At 44.6% G+C, this 26,536-nt stretch overlaps 2 protein-coding genes across 8 annotated transcripts in view; one reads left to right on the forward strand and one right to left on the reverse strand.

The window, feature by feature from the left end:
* Window positions 1-1,367: 1,367 nt before the first annotated feature.
* LOC125330923 (lysosomal amino acid transporter 1 homolog) lies at window positions 1,368-7,054 on the reverse strand (the record flags this gene model as incomplete). The annotated part of the gene is given in 7 exon segments (XM_048314676.1): window positions 1,368-1,674; window positions 2,574-2,632; window positions 2,634-2,679; window positions 4,718-4,829; window positions 4,925-5,015; window positions 5,317-5,446; window positions 6,612-7,054. Coding segments are annotated over 7 exon segments (1,083 nt in total), but the record flags the coding sequence as incomplete, so codon positions are not given.
* A 6,719-nt stretch (window positions 7,055-13,773) lies between these two features.
* The window catches only part of VEPH1 (ventricular zone expressed PH domain containing 1), a 61,953-nt gene continuing 49,190 nt past the window's right edge, over window positions 13,774-26,536 (forward strand). The window contains exons 1-5 of one of the 7 annotated variants that reach the window (XM_048314317.1): window positions 13,774-13,864; window positions 18,036-18,187; window positions 20,773-20,842; window positions 24,762-25,042; window positions 25,468-25,683. In XM_048314317.1, coding sequence (XP_048170274.1) covers window positions 24,905-25,042; window positions 25,468-25,683 — 354 coding nt within the window. In that variant the 5' untranslated portion in view covers window positions 13,774-13,864; window positions 18,036-18,187; window positions 20,773-20,842; window positions 24,762-24,904. Of the gene's footprint in view, window positions 13,865-17,296; window positions 17,383-17,780; window positions 18,188-20,772; window positions 20,843-23,310; window positions 23,502-24,422; window positions 24,515-24,761; window positions 25,043-25,467; window positions 25,684-26,536 lie in introns of those variants that run through there. The other 6 variants (XM_048314316.1, XM_048314318.1, XM_048314323.1 and 3 more) reach the window with 6 other exon arrangements.

Here is a 26,536-nt window from a genome sequence, read left to right on the forward strand (position 1 = left end):
TGGGTAAATTTGTCAGATTTTTATTTTCATGCTTGGCAAGAGGCAGCAGTGAAGCTGTTTTTAAAAGCAGTGCCTTCCTTACCTTCAGGGCTCTCCAAGCAGGAGGTCTGCTTTTGTTTTCTCTTGATTATGAATACTTCATCCATTCCCAACCAACACTATGTACTTGACCAGATTCCTGTAAGCTCCTCAACCTGATTTGGAAGCATCTGTTTCCAATACAATTTGAACTGGAGGACTATTAACAAGATTGGATTCAGACCCCAATCAAGCCAGAACCCAGGAATTAATGCCATGTGCAGGCTGGCACTGCAATCCCGGGGCAGGGAATGGAGAGGGGGAGCTTTGGGGGCAATGAAAAGTCGATTTTCAGAGTCTATCACAGGAAAGCATCTGCAAATCTGTACAGAATGTACTGTGAGGGTCATCAAGATCAAGTTCAAGAGGTTTTTGGGTAAATAAATACTGCCTGGTTTATGTTTCCAGCTGGGGGCTGGAGCAGAAGAAAGTCAGGACTTAGTTCATGGACTAAGCCCTGGATCCCACAATCTGCTCACAGAATGCATTGTCCGATAAAAGGTAAAACCAGAATTTGTTTCAGAACAGGCCAGGACCCACAGTGCAGCCTCCCCACCTTAGTGGGGGATTGTGTTCCATGATGCACGTTTTACCCAATCCACAACCAGGGGCTGGAATGACACTGGAATTTCAGGGCCCATCCCGAGGCCAGGGCTGTCTGGTCACTGCTCTGATTGCAGAGCCTTTTGAAATTCCTTTAATCAGAAAGACAACACTGATGCCTGGGAATCATAACTTCTGGAAGAGCTCCAGGTAAAGCTGGTGAAGAACTTGCTTTTAATCTGGAATGGATTAACATAAAATGCCTGAAATCCCTCCTCGTTCCATCCTGGTTTATGGCTCCAGTTCATGGAGTTAAGCTCCAAGATGTTGTCACACACAAACCTTCAATTCTTCCTGCAGGAAAAAAATCCTAAAATCTCCTTTTTATGCTCCTTTAAGTGCAAATCCAAGCTCTGGTAACAAGACAGGTGACTGTAGTGCACAGTCCCAACCCATCCCTGTTTACCAGGTTTAAAGCCAAGGTAGAGAAGTTTCTCCAAACATTTTGCCTTTAATTTCTTGAGCACAAAATGCCAATGCTCCACCTAGAAAGAGCATGACTAACAATAACTACTACACTGGGCATGAATATATTAAATATAAAATCATCCCAGCATGATGTGCAACCCCTCCCAATTTTTATTGTCTCCAAGTTATAAATTAACCTGTTCAAAGCAGATTTAATGTTTATATTTTCTATAGACTTGCTATTCTTGTAAGAATTATCATTATAGAAAAGGTACAAATTATTGTTCAGCAAGAAGATTTTATTATCAGGTTAGAAGAAATGTGATTTTAAAAAATCCACTTTATTTCTGATCTATTTATTAACAAGCCTGTCCTGAGAATCTTTAGCTGTAATGGGAGAATGATACAAAAATGTCAAGGAACAAAACCCCAAAGCTCCCAACAGGCCATGAAAGGTGGTGAAGAAAGCAGAGAGCCTGGGAGGATTCGGGTTTTGGCATCTTTAGAACAAGGCTCAGTCCACAGGTGCAGTTTCCCATCATGGCCAAGGCAAAGAGCAGGAAAAAGGTACCTTCTGTGCATCTTCTCTGGAACGAAATACAGATTTTATACACAAATCAAAAAAATAACAGTTTTATAAATACAAAGAAATGTTAAAATGTACCCCACAGTACGCAGTTAGAGATAATTTGGGCATTTTGTGATAGAACACATTCAAAAACTTTCAGTCATTCTTGTCCCTGTCTTCCCGGGGCTCTGAATTTCTGAGTTTCAGCACAAACCACAAACCTGAAAATTCAGGAACTGTTACAGTCCTTAGGTCTCTGGTTAATGCCATTTTTGTGAGAGTGCAAACAGCAGGGATAATCTGCTTCCAAATGGTAACTAGTTTTTAAGGAATCTGTTGCTGTAGCAGTGTATTTAGTAGATCTTTTTGAAAATACTGTGACGTTCCAGGTAGAGAGGGAATATGAACAGGCTTAGAAATTAATTAGTCACTTCCATAATGAATTAAAATTTCTGCATGTAACTGACAAAGTAAAGCCTTCTACTCTTTTGATGTGCTTGTTGGGTTTTTAAAAATATACTGATAGTGAAGAGGCTGTGGGGAAAAGTAATGGTATCTTGGTGAAAAGGGGCTAAGATTTAAAACTAATTCTAACTTTTATTCCCATGATGGAATAGTTTGGAGACAGAAAAGGGAGGATGCCACTTGCTCACGACAACAATCATACAAAGCAGATTTCCGCTGATAAATCCAGCTGTAAATAATTCCTTCCTCTTCCCCTGCCAATCAATCTTTTTTCCAGCAATCAAAGACGAGCATTTTCCAAAATTCTCATTGGCATTCTCTGAATGGGAAAAAAACTCCATTTTTTTCAGTCGCAAAAGCGAAGTGGGGGGTTTGAGTTGAGGAGAGCTCAGTGTGAGGGAGAATCCAACACTGGAAGGAACAGAAAGTTAAATAAACAAGTGCCAAAAACCCACTCACATTTTTCTGGAACTGAGGGAATCTGCTGCCCAGGTAAAACACACAGGACACACATGCCACAAATGAAGCCTGACATTTCAATCATTATCAGGAGAGTCCTGGAAAAGAAAAGCACATGGATTTTGGCAAGAATGCTCTGAGGCATTTCAGAGGATTAAACTGAGAGTCCACAGGCTGAGTTTGTGGACAGAACTCCTTTCAAGCAGTGCAGTGCAGCTCTTCAGATGACCAAAGAGGGCTAGGAAGGGTTTAATCTTCATCTCACAACAATGCAGATCAAAACTGGTGCCAGGCTTTGGGATATGACACTGATATCAATCCAGTCCTCCTGCTCAAAAAGCCTAGGCACAATAACTCAAACCAAAACTAAAAACTGCAGCTCCAGCCACGAAAAAAAATGAATCATCCTGTCTGGAGAAAGCAAAATACTCATTTTTCACAGTTTAAGAGTTGCTGGTTTTCTCACTCTGGCTGTGTTTTGAAAATAAGCTGCTTCCCTGCTGGGCCATGTTGCTGGATTACAATTATTTCCCTGGCATTAGCAGGAAGGCCATGAAGCTGCTGGAATAGGCTGTGAACTTCCCTGCTGGACTGACAGCAGCAGGTACAATGGTGATTTTCCACTTTTATTGATTTTTGGTGGTCTCCACGTGGATGTTTACAGCATTTCCCACAGGCACAGACACAACATTGATGTTCTGTTAGTTCAGAGCAGCACATCCTCGGGACCCAAAGGACACAACAAGCCCAGGATGCTGGTGAAAGAAGCAATTCTGTAACTTCTTTATTTTGGGATGTGTGGGAAAAACATTCACATACATGATTTCTACATCCTTGTTAAAAAATCCTCCAGGTTTCTTTAAAGCACACAAACTTTTCAAGACACTTCTGGGTGGGATTTTTTTTTTTTTGTTAATGCAAACAGGTAAGAACTTACATTATTCCTCGGGATTGCTGGACTACGTTCCTGGTTCCCGAGGAGCAGCTGACAGAGGGCAGTGACCCTCAGAGCTCCACACCCCACAATCCAGGCTGTGCCCAAATTCCTCAGGCTGGGACTGCCTGGAATGACACACAAATAAATTAGCTGAAAAATAACATCTGCTGTTGATTTGAGGTCACTTTCTGTTTGCAGTACAAATATGCAAATGTAAAGGTAGAATTTCATGTCTCTTTTTCTTGGCAGCAGTGGAAGTTTCACCTCTTTTTTCTGGGCTCTGTGCCCACCCCTGCTCACTGTTGTAGTACTGATTGTAGCAGTGGAGGAACTGCTGGGGAACCCCTTGGTGGACATTGCTACTGAGAGGAAAGGTTCATTCTCACCTTCTCTCTTACATTATAATTATATATTATACTTTATAATTTATGATTAAATAACAGCTAATAAACAAAACTGCTGAGTAGAATAGAATGCAACTTTTTTCCACACATCTTGATTAAAACCTGCAAAAGCAAGGATATTTGAAATGTGAATGAGTAAAATCTCACTAAGATATTGATGACTCTATCATGTTGGACCAGGCAGTGGCAGCTCAATGCACCAAAGCCTGGGTCTGTTCCCAGAGGAGGCAGCAGGAAGGAAATCCCTCAGCACTGCCCTATCTCCAAGTTTATTATCAGTTCCATATTGAATCTGCTTTATCCCTATTTAGTCTGTGGGGAGGCATCTGGTTTACTTCAGCTTTTTGTTACCTCTGCTGTACCATGGATTTTCTTTCACATTTTTTTTTAAATTGATGAGTTAATGGTTTTGATTTGATACAATATGAAGAGAGCTGTCTTCCATTTCAGACAAAACAGTAGTCCATGGGCAGGCTGAACATTCCAACCACTGCCAGGATTTTCTCAAGCACAACTCCAATAATTTCATTCCCTGGAATATGTGTTTTTAAATGCAGATATTGAAACAGGACACATGAAGATGTCAACATATTTTATGCTATAAGCAAATAAAGCCCAGTTTCAATCAACGGGGAGGAAACCAACTGAACTCCACAAAGAAATAAGGCTGGGTTTCAACTCCCACATATTTCCACAAAAACCATGGAATTGGTTAAAATATGGAACCAGATTCCACAAACCTACTGCATTTTTTATGTCTGTATCAACTGAAAGTACTCCATGGAAAATATTCACAGATGTGTGTGGGTCAGAAGCAAGAAGGAAGGGAAAACAGGAGGCAATAGGGAAAACAGGAGGCAACAGGTCCCAGAACTCCAGAATTTGTACACTCTATTTCTTGATCCCTCTGGAAAAAAAAAAAAAATTAAATGCTGTAGGAAAATCTCTCAGTAAAGTCTGTACTACATCATGGAGAACATTTTAATTGCTGTAAAAACTTACCTTTTGTCACCTTCTGATTCTTGAGCTTACAGTAAACAAATTGTGAAATCATAATTAGATCCTTGTTCACATAAAAAGCAGCAGTGACAATCTGAAAGAGAAGAGACATTTGCTTGTTCAGTAGGCAAATAGTTTGAAATACCTCAACTGCATGGAAATGCTGCTTCATAATCACAATGTGAATGACAAACACCAAATCACTGCCAGAAATAAACATCAGCGTAAATATTTGTGCAATTATGACTTGGTTTATAGATGGCAGATCAGTGAACTGAATACAAAACTCTTCTCTCTCCCAGTGTGTATTTGGCTGAGCAATGTTAGGTTATCCCAAAGTCTAAAGGGACAGTTCTAAAAGGATAAGTGAAAAAGCAGGAATATTAACAGATCACCTGGACTGGCAACTGGTTTGTTAAAAAGCAGCCTAGGAAACTGGTCAGGTCTCCAGCCACCCAGCACAGCAGGAACACTCAGGACAGTGCTTGGTCCACTCTCCCACTCTGGCAGGACATGTGAATTTGACTGGAACAATTCCAGAAGGAATCATAAAACAGTGTAAGCAGAACAAGGTTTAATAACTCAGAAGTTTTTTTCAAAATAAAGAAAGATGAAAGCTGCGGCCACAGGGACCTCCCACAGCAATCCGCGCCTCACCTTTGGAAGAACTTGGCATCACCACAGCTCAGCCGGTCCTACCCCAAGTGACAAAGGCACAAACCACAAGCTCCTCACTGCCTCATGTGCTCCCTTTAGTGACCTGCACTGAAACACCATTTTGTTGTGACCAGAACTACATCACAAGCATTTGACACTCACCTGCTGTAAATACCAGCCTTTCAGTTACTGAGATAAGAAAACCCTCTGTTGTTTAACACAGAAGGGCTCACAACTCCACGTAAGCCTATTAATTGGAGAGCTGTGACTGACAATGAGGACTAGGGAGCAGTCCCAAACCTGCGCCCACTGGACATATCTTGCTGAATTCCATGCTCACAAACATGACAGTTTTAATGTAAAGCCCCTCTCCAATTAATATTTCAGCTCACATTTCTGCAGCTCAACAGCTGAGCAAGCATGGTTTTATTTCACTTGATTTCCACAGCCCTTTTACCAGGTCAGTAAATTATATCCCCCTTATAGGGACAGACTTTGGAGTCAATCCCATTCTTTTCCAGGCATTTTTAGCTGCTGAGATCATTCCCACTTTTCCTTTGTCATCTCCTACCTGCATGTCTGAAACCTGAACCCAGTGACAAAGTGATTCAGCACTGTGCAAGTGCCAACTCCAGTGCTGCTCCTGACCTTTTCCCAACCCAAACTGAATTGGCAGGACAGGACTGGTGGGAGAGCATGGGATTTATATAAACCTTGAGCCAGCTTGTGCTGCAAGTGCACACACAACTCAGGGTGGAGAAGATAAGAGAGGAAAGGTGATTTATTCTCATTTGCTCTAAGTGGCAGAGATTAGTGTCAAGTCAGTACAACAGCACAGTACATCAAGCGCATTTGTCAACCACCAAATATTTTTGCAAACATGAACAACATGCTTCTTTCTCTGGCATATTATTCTATCTGTATTATGCAGATAGAGGAACATATCCAAGATAAAATTAAAAAAAAAAAAAAGAAAAAAGGCAGCTTTTGCAAAAGGCTTCAGGCAAGATTACTCATGTTTGAGTCTGAGAACTGATTAAGACTTTCAACTTAGGGGAGTGCAGCAAGCAGCAAGCAGACAATGGAAATGAGCCCTGTGACAACACTCCAGCACTCCCACACAGCCCTGGCACATTCTTCCAGGAGGTGCCAAATCCAGGGCGCTCCATTCCTGCACCATCTCCTGTTCTCTGCTGGGCAGATACTGAGAGTGTGTGCATGCAGCTGAGGAGCCACCACTCCTGCATGGAGATCCAACCCCAGAAGTTGATTCCTGCCTCCATTCCCAGCCCGTGCAAATCCCCAAATCCGGTTACGGATGCTGAACATCCTCTGTGCAAAGCCCTGTGCATCCAGACAGATGCAGCAGCTCCCAGTCAGCCCCAATCTCCTACAGAAACCTGCCAAATTCCAGGGGATAAATAGAGCCACTGTGAATGAAGCATTACTCACACAATGCTCGTTCCTATTCACTGATTACAGACACGAGTTGGACTTCCAAGAAAGAAAAATACTTTGTGGATCCAATATGTAACACTCCAAATGTATCACTGCAGCATTTTAGTCTGAGCTGTGTTGGATGAGGCTGTCAGTGACACTGAGGGAGCAGAAATCTGCTACCGGATAAGCTAAACCAAGGAACTTATTGGAATTTAAGACCCAAATTCTGATTTTTCATGTTCAATGTGATGCTAATAAAGTCACAGTACTTTTCTTAGAGGTGCTCACCCAGATTCTGAACACGCTACTCACTCTTAAAAAACATGCTTATATAAAATATTTATCTATTTGTTGGTTCCATGCAATTAATTTGAAGATAATGCTATGAACAACAAGTAATTTATGACTCAGATTCCAGGTGAGCTTCAGAGTCTACTAAAATCCACCCAGGCTAATCAGTGACTCGACACAGTGTCACACAGTTTGTGTTATTTAACATGCCACAGGAAACATGGGAAGCATAAAAAACTTGCAGAAGGCAAATGCAGGGTGATCCTGCCCCCAAAATTCCTCAAATGATGCCATCATGATGCATCAAACTATTCAATTCTTGAAAAAGATTCCAAGTTCGTTTTCACAGAGCATCATTCTCTGTAAAATTGGGACTTACTTTGCTCGTTGGCCAGAAACTCCTTTTTCTTTCCACGAGACTTCAGGTTTTTGTGGCTTTAAATGCTGGAACAAGTTTCCTGCAGGAACTGGCTGCCTCTCCAGAGAACTGTCATCATTGGACCTAAACCAATTAAACAGTAAAAATACAGCATACATTTATACACTGAGAAATCACCTGAGCCTGGAGGATATATTCAGTTTACTCTGCTTATACTGGGGAAGTTATTAGACTTTGTAGCCATCTTTGAAAATAACTTTTAAAGTTAAAAAAAAATGTTGCCAGTAGTATTTCAAGTATTTTTTATCCCATTCTGGCACTGTGCAGCTGAGCAGACTCACTAAAATGGGACATGGTATTTAAATTTGATTTTTTGGGTTGTTATTATTCAATATTTATGCAGCAGAATATTTGTGTTGCCAGTCCCTAAGACTATAATTTTGGTATTACAAAAATTGCTACTCTTCTTAAATCCCTGGCAAAATATCCTGTCCCAGGAAGAGCAAACCCAGGAATTCCACATGAAAAGAGGATAGGGAGACTGCCAGAACATTTCTTTGCTTCCTGTAGTATTGAAGTTGTCAGTGATGAGAAAAGCATGGAATGGTTTGGCTTGGAAGGGACCTTAAAGATCATCCAGTTCCAACCCCCAAATAATAAAATTATATTAAAAATGGTTTATGTTCCTATAATAATTATTTGCCTGCAACCTCATATTCTTTCTTAGATTGCTGCCTAAATACTGGTTACTTCCATTTGGAAAAGTTCCAGGGAAGGTGTGAACTTGGATCCTTGGCATCATCCCTTTCTGCAAAGGTTTAGTGCTTCTCCAGCTACAAATAAAACTGTTGTGGCCCAAGACATTTAGGAATAAGGAATCAGTAACCTGAGCCTCTTGTTTGGACACTTCTTCTCATTTAATATCTTACTCTGGACTAAGTAAACAGAAACAGACAATGGTTTAGAAGTGAAATTCACTCGCTTAGGAAAAGCCTCTCAGTGCAGACAAGAAAAAGCAAGTTTTCCCTGGAATTTGGGAGATTTGCCACAGCTCCTCTGCCTCTCCAGCTGCTGTGAACATCCCTGTGCTCCGGATGTCAAATAACCAGAACTGCAAGTGATGTATGAGGATGTCAGATGTGTGTTTGGCTGATGTGCAAGTTCTTTAAACTGCGGTTACAAACAGCTCAAACCCCAAAAGGGATTCATTTGTACAGTGTTCATCATTTAATTCCTGCTAGGGAAGGAAAAGGTGGAGCTGGGCTATGGAGTAACCAGGGCTTCTGCAAGCATGTCCCAGTATTAACCTGGTCACTGGATTTTGGCTTAAACTGTTCTCTGAAAGCATTTTAGACACTACTGGTTGTGAATTCTGCTTGGCCAGATTTCACCTGGGAACCAAGGCCAGTTCCCAGAGAACAATCCCAGTTTACCTTCACCTGGGACAGTGGAAGGTGTCCGTGCCCATGGCAGTGCTGGAACGGGATGAGCTTTAAGCTCCCTTTGAACCCAAACAAGTCCGGGTTCTTTGCGTCTGTGCTCTATGATTTTATGGTCTTATTAACAATAATAAACCAAACAACAAAACTGAAGGAAGCGCCTTTCAGGAGAGCCCAGCATCCCACCCCGGGGAGCCGCATCCCTGCGGGAACGGGGGTGCCGGGGCTGCTGTTCCCCTTTTCCCTACGGAGCCGGGCAGCGCCGGCGGTCCTCGGGGGAGCCACGGGATCGGGGGAGGCAGGACACGGCAATAACAACCGGGAACGGCGTCGGGAGAGGCCCCGGGCACCGGGAGCGAGGGACACGGGCCCGAGCGGGGCCGGCACCGACCTGGAGGGCTGCGGTTGCTGCTCCGGGATCCGGCGGGCTCGCCTCGAGGGAAACCCTGCGGGCGGGGAGGGAGACAGGGGAGCACCGGGATGAGCGGGAAAAGCGGGATAGCTGGGATGCCCGGGACAGCCAGGACGCCCCGAGCAGCACGATCCCCGCCGCCCCTCCCCTTCCCTGCCCTCCCCTCCCTCCCCTTCCCTGCCCGCCCGCCGCCATCGCCTCAGAGCGCGGGCCCGGGGCGCCCCCTGCGGGCGGGCGGGCGGCGCTGCGGCCTCAGCGCCTGAGGGCCGGGAGCCGCCGGGAGCGCAGCGGCTCTGGGGCCCTTCAGCCCAAAGACCCCGCGAGCCTGGGGTTTGATCCCTGAATCCCAGCCTGGGGAAGGCTGGAAGGGCCCGCAGCGGGTCATCTGCTCCCAGGGTCCAGAGGTGCCTCCCAAAGCTGGGAAGAGGGGCAGGAACACCCCCTGACCTGCTGGAAGTGCAAGAGCATCAGGAGACCTTCCCGCTGCGGCGCCAGCACCCACCTGCTCGCCTAAACACATTTTAATCTGATCGAGAAAGACCACAATACAGAGAATTCCAATTAACAATCCTGGGATCTTTGTAGGGATTTTTGCCATTTTAGAACCATAGAATGGTTTGGGTTGGAAGGAGCTTAAAGCTCATCCCATCCCACCCCTGCCATGGGCAGGGACACCTCCCACTGTCCCAGGCTGCTCCAAGCCCCGTCCAGCCTGGCCTTGGGCACTTCCAGGGATCCAGGGGCAGCCCCAGCTGCTCTGGGCACCCTGTGCCAGGGCCTGCCCACGCTCGCAGGGAAGAATTTTTCCCTAAATCCCATCTAACCCTGCCCACCTTCTGCTCAAGGCCATTCCCCCTTGTCCTATCACTCCAGGCCCTTGTGAAACCCCTCCAGCCTCTTTGCAAGCCCTCTTTAGGTCCTGGAAAGCCGGACATGAATATTTTAGAATATTTTGATAGGGAAGAGTGCTGTATAATTTACTGCATTTTTAATAGAGTTTTACTTTTTATTCTCATACAGGCTCATCATGTCAGTGGTTGCTGCAGCCTAGCTAATTAACACAGGGCTGGGAGAATGATTAAAGGCAGGCTCTGGGTATCTGCATTGTTCCAGTTTAATTGCTGCTCAGGCAATGATTCAGTGTTGGTTTTGGCAGTGGAGCTGCATTTGTCTGGCTCGGTGAAATTCCCTGTTATGTCCATGACACTCATCTGTTGGGGATGGGCAAAAGCAGGAGGATTTGTAACAGTGTTAGAGGCAGGCTTGTGGAAGGAATAGGTTTTGTTATGCGCGGAAGACCAGGCTGGAGTGGAAGGTGTCCCCTCCATCCCAAGCACTCCAGGATTCTGTGGCTGTAGGAGGGGAGCTCCTGGATGGGCCCTTCATACAAGCACACTGTCCTACCAGCCTGAATCCCTGTTTCCTTTGGATCTGTGCTGTAGCCTTGCTCACAGCTCCTCTTTCTCACCTTCTCCCCTTTTGTTCCTGAATATTTAAAAACCCATGTTAATCATAGGGGGGGAATAAGCAAAAAAAGTAAGTTATATGTAGAAAAACACTGTAAAGATATCTCCAAAAGCCTTCCAGAGACTAAAAAAAGCTTTCAGAAACAGAGGTTGAGATTCCTAGGTTTATCCAGGCTTGTTGCTGTCCCTGTTCTTGAATAAACACATCTTGGATGTCACGAGCTGCATTTCATGACACTCCCTTAAAAAAGAAGTGACTGAAGAGAGGATAATATGGAAGACAGCCAATTACTCCATAAATGTAAACGGTATTAAAAGTGGTGTATAACATTATATATTTATGGCTACAATTTTGTTCTGCTGTCACATAACAAAATGAATAATGCATCAGTCCAAGAACTTGTCATTAAGTGAATTTCTTTGTTGCCTTGCTATTAAAAGATAAAACCCCTTGGTGTGTGTATATGCGTGACATTAACCCTTTTCTGGGAGCAAAATGTAGGCTGGGTGAAGGCACTGTTAGAGTGGAAAATTGAAGTAGATTTTATCATTTTACAGGTGAAATAATGTTAGTGATATTCATCAGAGGGATTTGAAGACATTCAGGAAGGAGTTTTCTGTTGATGAGAGGAGATAAATGCACTTCACTTCTAAAAACAGCTCAGTACAAGAAGGACAGGGACGCACTGAATCCAGGCGAGAGCCATGAAAATGGCTCAAAATCCAGCTGGAGGTGGCCCTGACCACCCTGCTGGGCTTGGACTTGATGATCACTGCAGGCACCTTCCAATCTCAATCCCATTCTAAGAGATGGGACATTGAATAATTAAAAAGATGAACTCTTACTCCTATGAAGAGTCTGCTGAACTGAGATCTGGTGCCTCCTAAAAACATCTCTGAACTTCATGGTTTCCACCCCCAGTTCCTGTGGGTTTCCATCTCTTTTCCCTGTTGTCTTCCTTTAATCCTTGTCCTCCCGAGGAGAGAGGGGAACATCTATTTACAGCCTGACAAGGGAGACTAAAGGGCCAATCCAACTCCTGATTAGGAGAAAATTGCCTTTATGGTTAAAGTCAGTTAAACTGGATCTGGAATTTCAGGCCCCAGCTGAAATCCTCGTCCTGTCCCGTGAGTCCTGCTGACAAAAAGGAAACCCTAATGCAGTTAGATGAGGGTGGAACAGTTTTGGTGTTGAGCCTTCCAGACTCCTCCATGTAGATACACGTGATAAGTTTGCACCTCTCAAAAGTAAGATTAAACTTCTCTGAAATACCATTTATCTCAGAATGCATTAATCTGATTTTTTTTCTATTTTCTCCTATTTCTCCCTAACGTAATTGACAGCAAAATTGAATCGGTTTCCTACCGAGTTGGACTTGAAAGGTGAACACTGAATTTTCTATTACTTGGTTTTAATGCAATGTGTACACCTCACGATTTGATAAATTCAGACCTGCTGGGGAAAAGCCAGGAACCATATTTTGGACACAAAGGATCAGATCTTGTTTTATTTCGCAGGAACTATTGGTTAAATTTTGAAGTTATGAGAGAAAAATGGTTTCTCTGCGAAATGTGTTGAAAATTCAGGGAAGTGGTTTCTCAAGAGGTTCTCAGATTAGGGAGGATGTTGTAGGAAAAACAAAACAGATACAGTGATACCACCCAAAAAACCCCAAAACAACCACCCCACAAACAAACCCAAACTAATAAAACCCCCCAAAACCACAGAGAAACTGAGGAAATGAAAACTTTGTGAGAATGGCTCAGGAAAAGGATGGGACAACATGAGGAGAGCGAGAAAGAGATGAAAAGAAAGAGATGTTTGTTCAAAAGGAGACGTTTGAGAGAGCAATCAGTCATTAATCCAAACACCAGGACAAACCAGTGATCTGGTGTCCTCTGTTCCTAATGGAGCACAGAAAAGTCTCTGGCTAATGAGTAATTTCCTAATTGTGGAGTGTTGAAAAGCTTTGCTTAGGGAAGCAACATCAGGACAAACATCAGGTGAGCCTAGACCTGACAGCTCTTGCCTCAACAGGTTTGGTAACCTCGAGGATGTTCCAATCCAGCATTCCTACAGTTTCATGCTCATTTATTTATACAAAGACTTCCTTCTATAAATCTAGTGAACAAAACTTTGCCTGCCAAGCCACTTCCACATCAGTGCTAATATTAATTAATTTAAATCACTTTTCCCATGAGGTGCTACCTCTCTTCTATTTTCCCTGCCTGCTTTCCTTAAGCTCCCAAGCAACTGCTGCTGCTTAGCCCTGCTGCCATTGTGAAATGAGGTGCTGGTGGCAGCGTGTTCCCCTTTCAAAGCCCTCTGAGGTGCAGCATTAACGATGGAAAGCTTATTAAGCATCTGGGCAGATGTTTTAGGGTTTTTAGTGAGGCATCTCTCCGCAGCCAGGAGGAGAACCTGTGCACAAGCAAGGTGTGAGCACCTTGCGGAGCAGGCACCGCTTCTCTCCTGTGTAACTCAGCACAAATCCCTGTGTTAATTTTCACTGCTATGGATTATCTGGTTTCATTAGCAGCTTCAGAGGCTGGGTGATTAATATTAATAATCCCTGTTAGCCTATAGACTTAATTAGGGTGAGAAGCAGCTGGATGCCGTGCGGAACCAGCCCTGGCTCCAGACGCGGTGTCTCTGCCCTGATTGCTGAGCTCTTAACTGGGGGCAGCTGGGAACAGCACGTCCTCACGGTTACTTATCAATACCGCTCCTCCTTCCTGCTTCCAGGACCCTTTTAAAGGCTTCTGGCTCCTAACCAAGACCTGGCAGCGTGGTTGGAGCAGTCTTTGTAGTCAGGCGGGTTTTCCTCTGTGTGGGAGTAGCTGCCTTTGCTCTCCTGGGTAAGTTTTCCTCGCTGCTGCTCTCGGGGACAGAACACGAGGGTTCCTTGGGCTGTTAGCAGCTTCATTCACTTGTCGTGGCTCTCCTTAAAAAAAAGAACCTGTGCGAGCCGAATGCGGCTTTTGCCCCCTTGGGGCATTAGCAAGTAGGCAAACCCTACAGGAATGTTAGAGTGAAAAGTGCAGCGGAGCTGCTAAAGGGCTCCTCAACTTGCAGAGCTGCAGCTCCAGTGGCACCGACCCAGCACTCGATATTGGGTCGGGCTCAGGGTCTGAAACCCCGGCGGCAGCGGAGTTATGCAGCTCAATTAGCACAGTTCATAAACTATGCAGCTCAATTAAGGAAGCCCTCTGTCCGTAGAAAGCAAAGCCAGTGGAAGGAGATGCCTGAAGTAATAAAATACGCGGTTCAGTGGGAAAATGATGCAGGTGGCTGATGAAAATGTTACCTGAGATGTGAATGTGTGTGGGGATGTAAAAATGAGGCTGGGTGCGTTTGGGTTTGTCCAAAGAGAGGCTGAGGTGACTTTTTTTGTTGCTTGTGAGTATTTTGGAGACATCTCTGAACCTGCAGTGGTTATAAAGAAATGAGGATGCAAAGTTTCCCTGTTTGTGATAAACTTTATCACCACGATGGCGCAGCAGGTGTTGGGTTTGTGATGCAGATGAGTCTTTGGAGAAGGGCAGCTGTTAATGAGCTCTGAGCGTTTTACGAGGCAATACCCACCTGCGAACCTCCCTAAACAGCAGTGCCAGGGCTCGGCAGGGGCTGGCTCCTCCCGGACCTGGGTCATAACCCCAGAGTTTTATTCAGGGAAAACCTCTTTTAATTTTGGCAGGAGCTGTGACTGTGCCTGGTACACAGTAACTGGAGAAATAAGCAAGACTTGGTATGGAAAAAAATCAGAGTTGTTGCCCAGAGAGGCTGTGGATTTCCCATCCCTGGAAGTGTCTAAGGCCAGGTTGGAGCAGCCTGGGATAGTGGAATGTGTCCCTGCCCATGGCAAGGGTGGCACTGGATGAGCTTTAAGGTTGCACTTCAACCTAACTTATTCCATGTTCTATGACTCTAAAACAGCTTTAGCAATAAATACAAAATTTGATTGAAATATGAAGTTGGCATGTAACACTTCTTATTTGGCTGTGGTTACAATCCTGAATAATGCACTTAGTGTATAAAACTGTGCAAATACACTGAATCTTGGGCTACTGCTAGTCAAACACATGGCCCAGAAATGCTTCTTGTTCCCTTCTTCATAAAAGTCTGTGGCATTATCTCCTTTTCTATCTGGGGCAGCATAAGGTAAAAGCACAAAATACTTCCTGGGAGGATAAAGGACTTCAGATCCTTGTAGGGACAATGAGAATCTCTCCATTAATTTCAGTGGGCTTTTGAGAAGCTCTGGTATTTTTTAGAGTTAAATGCTTCATCCTCTCTGGGATGGAAAGACCAAGATGTGTTTTCTGAAGAGAAGAAAAATCAAACCCAAGCTGTGTATCTCCTGTTATGATAGAGGAAATATAGCATCCAGTTCTACAAAATTCTTGGATGAAATTCCTGATATGTCTGTAAAAGATGTGAATTAGCTGTGCATTAGTGATGTTTAGGGTGTGGGATAAAGACCTTGCTTACAAGGGAAACCTTTACACTGTCCTAAAGATGTTTGTGCCCTGGCTGGTTCCATCAGAATCAGGGGAATGTTGCCTGATTTTAAAAATGAGTGGATTAGGGGAACATTCAAGGGTGTCCTGCTTGGCCAGCCTTGGAGTGCACATATTTAAAGGCCATTAATAGGTGGTGCCCTGTCCTGGATCTGTCCCCTGCCAAGGCCACCCGGTGCAGAGCAGGATTTGAAAATCATTATTTATCCTATCCCGGATTTCAGCCTCAAACCCAGACAATTATCAGCCAAACTGAAACCCTTTGGAGGTGTGATGCGTGAGTCCTGCACAATTCTCCCTGGTTTTCCATGGCTGATTCCTGGCGTACAACAGGATTTTGGTGTCAGGACAGGCTGCAGGGACATAAACATGATTTTTGCCATTAGCCTTTTATGTTGGGAGGGGAGTGGGTTCTTACAAAAACCCGAAATTAAAGAGACTCCAGCCTGACTGTGAACTTAATAGAGCTATCAACCCCCCCTCTGTCATTATACAACAATTGTTAATTATTTACAAGCAAACTTCTGCAAGATGGTACTGTAGCTGTCAGCATTGTCATTATTAAAATTAAAATATTTTGTCTGGGTGGAAGATAACATGACTCATTTTGGTGAAATGTAATGAATATGGAATATTCTGTTGCTTTTCCCCAATTAGTTGGAGGGAGAACAATAGCCTGTCTCTTCCCTAACAAGATGTTTGCTTTTAAAAGTCTAACAAAATAAATATTTTCAGGGCTTTGCTGAAAAAGGGCGTCATTCACTGTAGCTGTTATAATAAAAGTTAAAACCAATTTATTTTTTTCCAGGATGGGGGGAAAACCTATTTTCATAAAGTAAATTCTTTTTTTTTTTTTTTTTCAGCTGGTGAAAGATGTGTATGAACCTTTTTGCTTTATTGCCACAATATCTTGGTTTGTCCTATTGTTACAGCAAAGACTGTAAAGCTCATCTTGTTCCACCCCCTGTCATGAGCACCTTCCACTATCCCAGGCTGCTCCCAGCCAAATCCAACCTCGCCTTGAACTCTTCCAGGGATGGGGAATCTGTGATCTCTGGGTGATTTTTGTTGCTATTAGAAATCAAAACTAGGTTCCTAGTGAGCAAAGGAACCTCTGAATTCCTGCTGTACCATGAATAAAGTAGTTATCAGATGCAGAAATAAAATCCAACCCCCTGTCTGTGCTCTCCTAGTCAGACCACCCTGCGCTGTGAAATTTATTGTATTAAAATCTCTTTTTATAAAAATTATTTTCAGAATAAGAATATTTCTGTTCTGCCATCATCTCACAAGCTTTACAGTCTCAGAGGAGTGGGAGAGAAGCCAGCTGTGTTCTTCATGTCCTTCCTGAGCTAAAAGGAAGATGCAGGGAACATACAATTGCATTTCCCTTAAAAAACAACAACAACTTTAACATCGTTAAAAGAATTGTGTTCACCCCCCATTAATTTTGTATTTGATTGCCCAGGCTGTGGTGCAATGAACAGGAGCAACAAAGCCATTAGGAGGAATTGCCATCAAAATCAAGGACCTGTATGACTGAATGTGGATTCTGGGGAGCAGGAGTTTTAAAAACTATAATTTATAAACTCCTTCAGTGTTGCAAAAGCCCTAACAAGAGTCGTACAAATGTTTCTACTCATTATCTTTGGGCAAACAGGCTTTCCTTTCTCCCAGCAGCTGCCCAAGGGTGCTTGACCTTACACTTGGCTATTCCCAGTTGGTTCCTTTGCTATTTCTTTGGCTGTTATTAGAGAAACGTCCTTGCTGGGACACTCCCAGTGGGGGTTTGCTCCTGTGCTCTCCCAGGCGAGGAGGATACAGCCTGGCTTGGATCCATGGGGTCGGCCTGTAGGGTAGGTTTTAGTTAAGCTTGACTTGGTGGGAATCTGGAATGCATTTATCAGAGGGAGGTTAAGGGGAAGAGTATGGACATGCTTAATGTGGAAGGATCAGGTGTGTGTGTGGAATGCCTCTGGAATGCTTTGGGAACCATTTCTGTTGCAGCTGCCAGGCTCTGGAGGTGCTCAGGTACGTCCTGGGCACGGGTCCCACCTGGGCAGCTCCCTTTGGAAGGGCTGGCTGAAGCTCAGGGGTTGGTGAGATGCCACAAGTGTCAGCTGAAAGGCTGCATTTCCTCAGTGTCCTGCTCTCCCTTGACTTTCCTTTTGGCTAAAGCTCCTCCAGAGGCACTGACAGGCTCCAGCCTCTGAGAAGAGGCCCCATAAGTAATATTAACTTCTGCGATTTCCTTGTTACTCTTAAGCAGGTTATTAATTAACTGAATGTAACCACTGGCTGTTGATAAATCCTTTTAACTAATTCAAATTCCGTATCGAGCTGGGAGCATTTTCACTCGAGCTGCTGCCCAAGTTAAGCTGGGTGAGGAATTATTCCTGATGTGTTTTCCAGCGCCGGAGTCGGGGCAAAGGGAGAGAAGATATTTGTTTGCTTGATTCCACATGACAACTCCAGGGTAACTGAACAGACTGTACGGTTGGGTTGACAGGGCTGAGCACCCGCCAGCAGCCTCACTCACATACCAGAGCCAGGGGGATGGAAGGGGCACCGGCAGCTGGGATGGAGCCGATCCGAATTCCTCTAAAGAGCGCCAATTTGCCATCAATTATTCATGTTTTTCTGAGGTCTCGCTTCTGAGAGGTATGAATAACTTAAATATGTGTTCATGTACCAGTTTGAATAATGAATAAATTACTGTGAGGAGAGGAGTTGAGGAGCAGGGCTGAGTGTTAAATAATGGAGGAGGTTTTGGAGGGAATGTAGTTGTTAACGGTGTGGCTGTTCCTGGTTTTCTCGGACTGCAGGAGCTGTACTTATTAGATGTAGAAATGTATTACAGTGATGCCCATGAGAAGTGGTGTGAGCTGGCTGGAAGTGCCAGGGAAGGAAAAAAGCAGTGTCTGTGTGTGGGACATGCACCTGCAGCACTCCTGGATCCTCCTGGGGCTCAGCTGTTTCCTTCCCCTTGCCGTGCTCAGGGGGCACTTTGTGCCTGGGCTGCAGAATTAAAGCCTTGCTTTAAGGGAGCTCTGGCAGACTGGGGAGCTGCTGCTCCTATTAAATCACGAGCTGGAGAGACACTGGGGTGGATTGCCAGGTACCTGGGAGGAACTTCAGGACATTCAGTTCTTCTCTGGTGACTGCTGTTTCAGGAGACTTTGAGGTTCAATGATTTTTGCATTTATTTACTGCTCCAGTCCAATTTTCCCTTCCAGAGTGGCATTTTTCATGACAGGGTTCCTGTATTCCAACCCTGTGGTCCCTCATGCTCTGCCCCATTTCTTCCTTCACTTTCTTTAGATAGAAATTCACATGATTCGCCTTGTAAAATTTTAAACCAAATTCTTTTTCTGTAACATCACTGCAGTCTTGAAAATAAGTCACAGATCTAAAAGCTCGTTAAGCAACCCTTGCAAATGAGCAGCTTTTGACGGCATCATTGTGACAGTGATGGAATTGGTGTTTGTTATGAAGCAATTTATTCCATCTTAGCACTGTGTTGAGTTTAGCCTAGTATTTTAATATTATGGGGACATTTAAACATGGAATTCTTACAAATCTGCCTTACTGATGTTAAAAACGCTAAGTCTTATGAAGTGTTATACAAAGCATCAGTGTGTGCTGAAACAGCAGCCAAATATGGTTTCTTATAGACTGAAAATCAGAGAGAACTGTCTTGACAGCACCCAGATTATCAAGTAATTTATTTATATAAAAAATTGATCAAGCTGTCTGTTTGCAGCAGCAGAAGCTGGCAAGTTCTTAAGTACATTCTTACCCCTCTGCAGCAGTGGGCTCTGCATGGGTTGTGCAGCCAAAGTTGCCTTGGAGTTGTGTGAGATCTGGTTCACCTCAAGCTGCTTCTGACCCATCAAACCCTCTGATTAAACCAGCTCATCACAGGGGAGAACATTCCCACATCTGGCAGGACCCTGAACTGCCTGCAGGCTGTGGGCAGTGGCACAGCCCTGGAATTCTGGTAGGAGAGATCTCTTAAAAGGCTCTGTAATTCCTGATGGTCCTGCAGTGGCCTCCACAGGGACACAGGTTCCTTGGGTACAAGAGCTGGATGCTGAGAGCAGGTCAGCTCCCAGCACTGCAGCAAGGTGTTTCATTAGTAAAAACCAGTTTTAACCCCAGCCTAATTAACAGACTTCATAATTTATCGTTTCATCATCTGGTCCAGCTCAGCATCCATGGCATTTCAAGGGATGTGAAGTGTGGAAACCTGTCCTGACAGAAAAAAAGAGAGAGGCTTGTAGGAAACAATGGTTGTCTTGTGGGAAGATTTTAAATATATGCAGCTGATCCCATGGGAACTGCTGTAGTCTATTCATCCTGTGTGAAAATGATGCTCTCTCAATATAATCTTTAATCCTTTTCTTTCACTGAAAAATGTGAGGACTTTATTTCCAAGTTTTGAAAGAATGCTCTGTTTTAGGGAGCAAATGCTTTCCAAGCATAAAAATAAAATAAATTGTTATTAGTGCAACACAGAGGGGGAAGATTCTCTGAAATCTCTTGTAATATTCCATCCATGAATTGCATATGTAGATGTTCTTGGAAAATGTATCCAGGCTTTTTTTTTTTTTTACCCTGGGTGGGTGCAGGGGGGAAGGAAGTATCCAGCAGTCTTGGCAATATTGCAAACTTCTGTAGCTCTTTGAGACTGAAATTCCACAAAAGTTCTTCTTGTAAGATGGGGAAGAGGAATTTCAATAGAAGGAAATTTTACCTGAAATTCAAAGTTTTCTTTGAAGGTGATTGTAATCCTTCTGCTATTCATGGAAAAGGAACATAAAAGTAAATATGCAGTTGTTGCAAACCTCTATCCCCAGTTGCAAACCTCTATCCCCAGTTGCAAACCTCTATCCCCAGTTGCAAACCTCTATCCCCAGTTGCAAACCTCTATCCCCAGTTGCAAACCTCTATCCCCAGTTGCAAACCTCTATCCCCAGTTGCAAACCTCTATCCCCAGTTGCAAACCTCTATCCCCAGTTGCAAACCTCTATCCCCAGTGCATGGAAGTCCAAACCTGCTCTGTCCACTGCATGTGTGTGTGAATAACATCGGCCCCAGAGCTGCTCTCCCCCGCCTTTAAGAGCCCAAATGATGATCAAACCCTGTTTGGTGAAAGCCAATCATTCCTGGAGGTGTCCTGAGGGGCATTTTACAGTCTGGAAAGGCAAAGAGTCACTAACACTATTTTCCTTGTTTTCCTCCAGTGCCTTTCATCCGAGGCATCCAAAGCACTCTGCGTAATCCATGTGTTAGGCATGGCAGCATGGCTGCAAGGTAAGGAAATGGAGTTTTGCTTCCTTTTTAAGGTTACTCAAAGCTCTGGGCTGTGTCGTGCCCCAGATGACCATGGTAAAGCCAACACCTCCCAGTTCTCTAACACAAGCCTCTCCAGTTCAAGGGAATTCCCAGAAATTCCCAGATCACTTTCCTCTCCCCTGTAATTTACTGGACACTCAAAGTCACATCTTTGAACCAGATGCTCGTTCCACACCTTTTGGATTTTTGACAAGTTCAGAAAATGAGCATGGCCTTGTGTTTATCAAAGAGCTTTGGCACCTGTGGTGGCTCAGCCCTTCTGTGGGGAATGAGAAATTCCATGTGGGAGCTGTGCTGCAGCATCTGAGGAGAACCAGGTGTGGTGCCCATGGCAAACTGGGTGTCACAGAGGAGGGGGGGCTCTGGTAATTAATGGGATTCCCTTGGTAGCCCTGGCTGGGCTGGGTTGGGAGTGTCCCTGTCCTCGCTGCAGCTCCAGCAAGGGAGAAACCAGAAAATCCTGTAAAGGTTCACTTAACATGAACTGCAGTGGCCTGAGTTCCCTAAAAGTTCTTAAACAGCGTGAAGGCTTTCCTGCTGCGTGTTGTGTAGCACAGAGGTAGGTAAAAAACGTTATTGCACAATTCTTTGAATGCTGTGTTTCTGTTTTCAGTGGGATAACACCCAGAAAATCAAGCAGCTGGATTTACATTCCAAGTCTTTTGGAAGTTAAGGAAATTATTTTCTTGCAGAATTTCCTTCACTATAAATATATATATATATAAAAATCTTCTCCCTTCCTCTTTGGTTTAAAAGATTTTTTTTTTTCTTGTCCTTCTAATGTCATTCTGCAGAAGCTGAGCTCCTGATGAACTGTAAGGCTCAGCCTTTCAGCTCAAGTTCAATTGGCTTTTGGATGCCTGTAGGTCCAACTGCCCTTTTACATGGAATTTTTATTGTTAATCTTCTATTATTGGGGGAATTATTTTGCAAACAGACCAATTCAGTAGCTTCAAGCTCTGAAACCTGTCAGGCTGGCTTTTATTCTGATTGCTTTTGATAAGGAGCTTTGGTAAGAATGCTGTGCCTGCAGCAAGTGGAGAGACTCACCTTGGAGGGGAACAGCTTCAAGGTCCCAGGGAAAGGGAAAGGGTGGCTCTTTCAGCTTGGCATGAAAAGGGAAATGAGGTGTTGAAAATCAGATCAAACCTTGGAATTAATGTGGGACTGCACCAGAACCAGTGGAAGTGGTTTGTGTTATAAGCCGAGGCTTTTTTCCTGCATAACGATGACTTGAAGCTTGTTACAAGCGCTGGAGTTCCTGCTTTGTTCCCCATGTTTTTGGCCTTGGAAAGGTGTGGATTCCTGCTGTGGGTCCCCTCAGATGCAGTTCTGGGGGAGAGTCCAGGCAGGATGGACAGACTTTGGCAAAACTCTTTGCCTTTTCCATTCCTTCAGTACATGGGACGCAAATATAGTGAGTGAGAAAACTCTGAGGGGTGGTGTGGAGTCGAGGTGATGTAGGCTCAAGGTGATGAGATGCCTCAGGAACTACACTCCAAAGCAATTCTATTGCCCAACCTGACCATTTTAAAAAAAAGCCTTTAAAATGACATCTTATAAGATGTGATTTGTTTTCCCTCTTGCCCAGTGCTTGCTGCCTATCAACAGCAAATCTTGTAGTGAGCAAGGAAATGCTTAAGGAACAATTCTCTTTAATGCTGATGCAAGGAAAGCATTTCCAGCACTGTTACACAATGTAAGCATTAAGAGGATTTGCTATGATTCCATTTCAAAGAGCTCACAATAAATAACTAAATGTTTTTCTGCATTATCCTGAGTGTTGTCTATAAAACTCACATAAAATTGTCTGTTCAGGTAGAGCTCAGGACCTCTCTGAGAAACTCCTCTGCACGAGCACACCCAGGGGAGGGAGGATCATTTGCAACAGGCCAAGGATCAGGGAATATCCTGAGCTGGAAGGGATGCAGGAGGATGATGAAGCCCAGCTCCTGCAGAACGGGCTGCTGTGTTTCAGAGCAGCTGATCCAAGGGAGGGCTCAATGGACCTTCCTTCCTGGAGCACTTTCCTACATTATGTTGGGCACATTTTGTTGTGCTGCTCCTGAGGGTCATGTTAAAAGCCGAAGCAAACCTCAGACCCTCTTTTGTGCTTATGTAAAGGCTACAGAACGACAGCATTTATTCCTTTGGCCAGGAAATCTCCTCTCCAGCAAGGCTGTTCACTTGTTCTCTTTCTTTCAAACAGTGGGAGCTTACTGAGGGCTTTTTCCCCTCCTTCCCAGGGAAGGATAGCTTTCCACTAACACAGAGAGTTCTGTTTCCTCTATTAAAAACAACTGCCCTCAAGTGGAGCAGGCTTTGTATTTTTCCCTGGAAACAGAGCAGCTCATTCAGAGATAAGGCCTCCCTGCATTTGGGTTCCTTCAGTCACCTGACGGAGCCGTGGGTAACTTTTAGGCTGCTCTAGTCTGCATTCCTGGGATGCCTTCCCCGTGGCACCGCAATTAACACCTCCAGGATCCCTGCCTGCCTCCCGGCTTGCTGCTGCCTGTGCCCCTGGATGCTGCTCGGGGGGAGAGGAGCAAAGGGGCAGGCTTTGTCCCCGGAGCACCTGTGCCCATCTCTGAGGATGGCCTGGGGCAATCCCGAGCAGGTAAAAAAATCTGGGGCATTTTGAACTTTTAGTTTTGAACTTGGCAATGGCTGAGTGTGAGTAGGCTGTGGGGTATCTGAGCTCACACCATCCCTGTGCTTCGGTGGTGGGTGATTTGTGCCTCGGGTGCCTTGGGGTTTGCAAGCTTAGCTCCTTCCTGCCTCTGCCTGATGAAATTGGGAGTCCTGTGGAATAATGGTGTTGATAGAGCTGGGGAAATTAAAACAGCCCTGTCTTGTGGCATTGTCAAGTGCAATGTACTGTCTATTCAAGTAGAGATTCTTTCAGGGACTTGCTTCCAGGAGGTTCTCAGTGTTTTGCATTGGTTTTGCCCCTTCTGTGGATGCCCCAACCCTGGCAGTGTTCAAAGCCAGGCTGGATAAGGCCTTGGGCAACCTGGGCTAGTGGGAGGTGGCCCTGCCCATGGCAGGGGGTTGGGATTGGATGGGCTTTAAGGTCCCTCCCAACTCCTTAACGTTGTCATTCTGTGGCTATGTTTGACTTTTTTTCCCCCTGTAAAGCAGCACGAAATAGAGCAATGGGGATTAAGGATTCTCCTTATCTCAAGTAGTAATTAGAAGTGATGTAATTTGTGGCTTTGTGTGTCAAGTCAAGAGAAGAATCCAGAGGAGCTGACACCCAGAGTGAATCCACATGGGACCTAACTCTAAGAGTTTTAGGACTCAAGTGTGGGACACTTCCCAATGTGTGACCCTGGCTCAGCCTCTGCTCCATTCCCCAGCCAAGGAGAAGTGCAGGGTTTCACTTCAGCCAAGGCTTTGCTTTACATGAGTTGAAAAGACCCCAGGGATCATTTTGGCAACAAAAGTGATGTTTTTTTCAAAACAAAACTCGTTTTCTTCTCAATCTTGCCAATAACGTTTTTCTGGAGTCAAGACACAACAACCCAGAAAACAAAGGAAGAGGCTTCACCTTCCTGCTCGAGCTCAACTCCTGACCAGGGAAAGGGGTTTGCAACCCTCATCAGCTGGTCCAGTCACCAGCCTGCCCAGGTAACATGCACTGAAAGGAAGAAAACCTTGGGTTCAGTTATTATGTATTTTTTAATCTAATTTTAAGCTATTTAGTGTTGGAAGGTAAAAATTCACACAGTTCATGAATGTGCTTAAGGCTGTCCCTGGGTCAGGGGGTCCTGTCTGATGCTTTCACACCCATTTAAAAATCTCTGCTGAACTGGAATATGTCAATCAATGCATTTGCTAATTTTTCTTCTTTCTATTTGTTATTGTTTTCTTTTAGACTGGGGCCAAGGAAGCCTTGAAATACAGTGCAGATTTATTCTTCATATTAAACTGATTGCTCCTGGCCAGGATTGTTCCCATTTTGTCCCCACCTGAGCGCTCCGTGCCCATGGTGCCTGCAGAGGGTGGCTGAGCAGGGCCATGCATCATCTCTTCAGGCTGGTTTTGGCACAGAAGGACCTTTCCCGGGCAGGGGATCTCTTCTCCCTGGAGGATGCTGAGATCGAAGGAAGCCTCTCCGAAGCTCTTGAACAGATCAGAATCATTAGTTCAGCTGCAGTGAGTGAAATATTGTCCTTAATAATTTTTCATGAGATTAAATATAATGTATAAATAAAGGTGGGGACATAATTTAAATTTCTGATAAGACTTGAAGAGCCAAGTGTAAGATATAAAAATGTGGTGACAAAATCTAGTTCCCACCAGCTGGTTTTCCTTCAAAGATATTTCAAGTTCATCTTTAATATGCTTTAAATAACTACTTAATAAAAATTATTGTAAAGATTAAATAAGATTTCAGGGGTCCATACCTTCACAGTAATGAGAATTAAGTTCTGTGGGCTGACAAGTTCCAGAGCTTAATCACACTGAGCATTTGTTGTAAAGGCGGGTGTGGGAAAATGGACATTGGACTGCTTTGAAAACTGAATTTTGTGGGGTCCTGGCAAACCAGTTCATTGCAAATGTCCCTTCCTGTGCCCCAGGACTACCAGACCAATGACAACGACCAGGCTGTGGTGGAGATCTGCATCACCCGGATCACCGCGGCCATCCGGGAAACCGCATCCATCGAAAAGCACGGGAAAGCCCTGGTGGCCCTCTGGGAGTCGTGTCTGGAGCACAACCTGAAGCCCTCTGGGAAAGACGAGGATGCCCCACATGCCAAAATTGCATCTGACATCATGAGCTGCGTCTTGCAGGTAGAACTGGGCTGGAAGCCAGCGAGTCCGGTGCACTCATTGCCAATTCAGTTCTATTTTTTAAATGCTTTTCTAACTCTTTTTTTGGGTGCTTGTGAGTGGTTGTGTTTAAAATTGAGAGCTTGGGGAATTGCCCTGTTACTGATTCCTTCTGTCCTGAAGCCACTGAGGTAGCTCATAGAGTCATGGACTGGATTGGGTGGGAAGGGACCTAGCTCATCCAGTGCCACCCCTGCCACGGCAGGGACACCTCCCACTGTCCCAGGCTGCTCCAAGCCCCAAAGTCCAGCCTGGCCTGGGACACTGCCAGGGATCCAGGGGCAGCCACAGCTGAGCTACGAAAGTACATTTACTGCTCCCTGAAACAGAGCTGTTATTGGCAAGTTCCTTTGCATTAAAAAAAAGGTATAAAATGAGGTTTTACAGCAGATGTGGGGGACAGTTGGAACAATAAGGAATATCTGCCAGCTGGGCTGGATCTCAGGCAGGTCTCTGTTGATAGCAGCAGCAGGGAGGTCCCCAAGGTTTGCAAACATCACTGTATCACTTTATTGAAATCTGCTCTTCATTGTCACCTCCACATTTTCTAAGTGTGCCTTCCTGCCCTGATGTTTATCATGGATCAAATGAAACCTTTCTCCTTCCCTCTGAATTCAGACCTTTTCTTAACTAAGGATTTTATCTTTATTGGAAGAGGGGGGAAAAGAACTGTTCTTTGGAATTCTCTTAGATCTTTTAAATGCTAGTCAGAGAGCCAAGCCTTATCTTCCCATTCTTTGTGTGGAGTAGCAGAGCAATAACTTGGAGCAGCATTTGGCTCCTGCTCAGTGGTGTCTCAGCCAAACATAACGAG

Source organism: Corvus hawaiiensis, chromosome 10 (assembly GCF_020740725.1).
Source record: "Corvus hawaiiensis isolate bCorHaw1 chromosome 10, bCorHaw1.pri.cur, whole genome shotgun sequence".
Taxonomy (NCBI): Eukaryota; Metazoa; Chordata; class Aves; order Passeriformes; family Corvidae; genus Corvus; species Corvus hawaiiensis.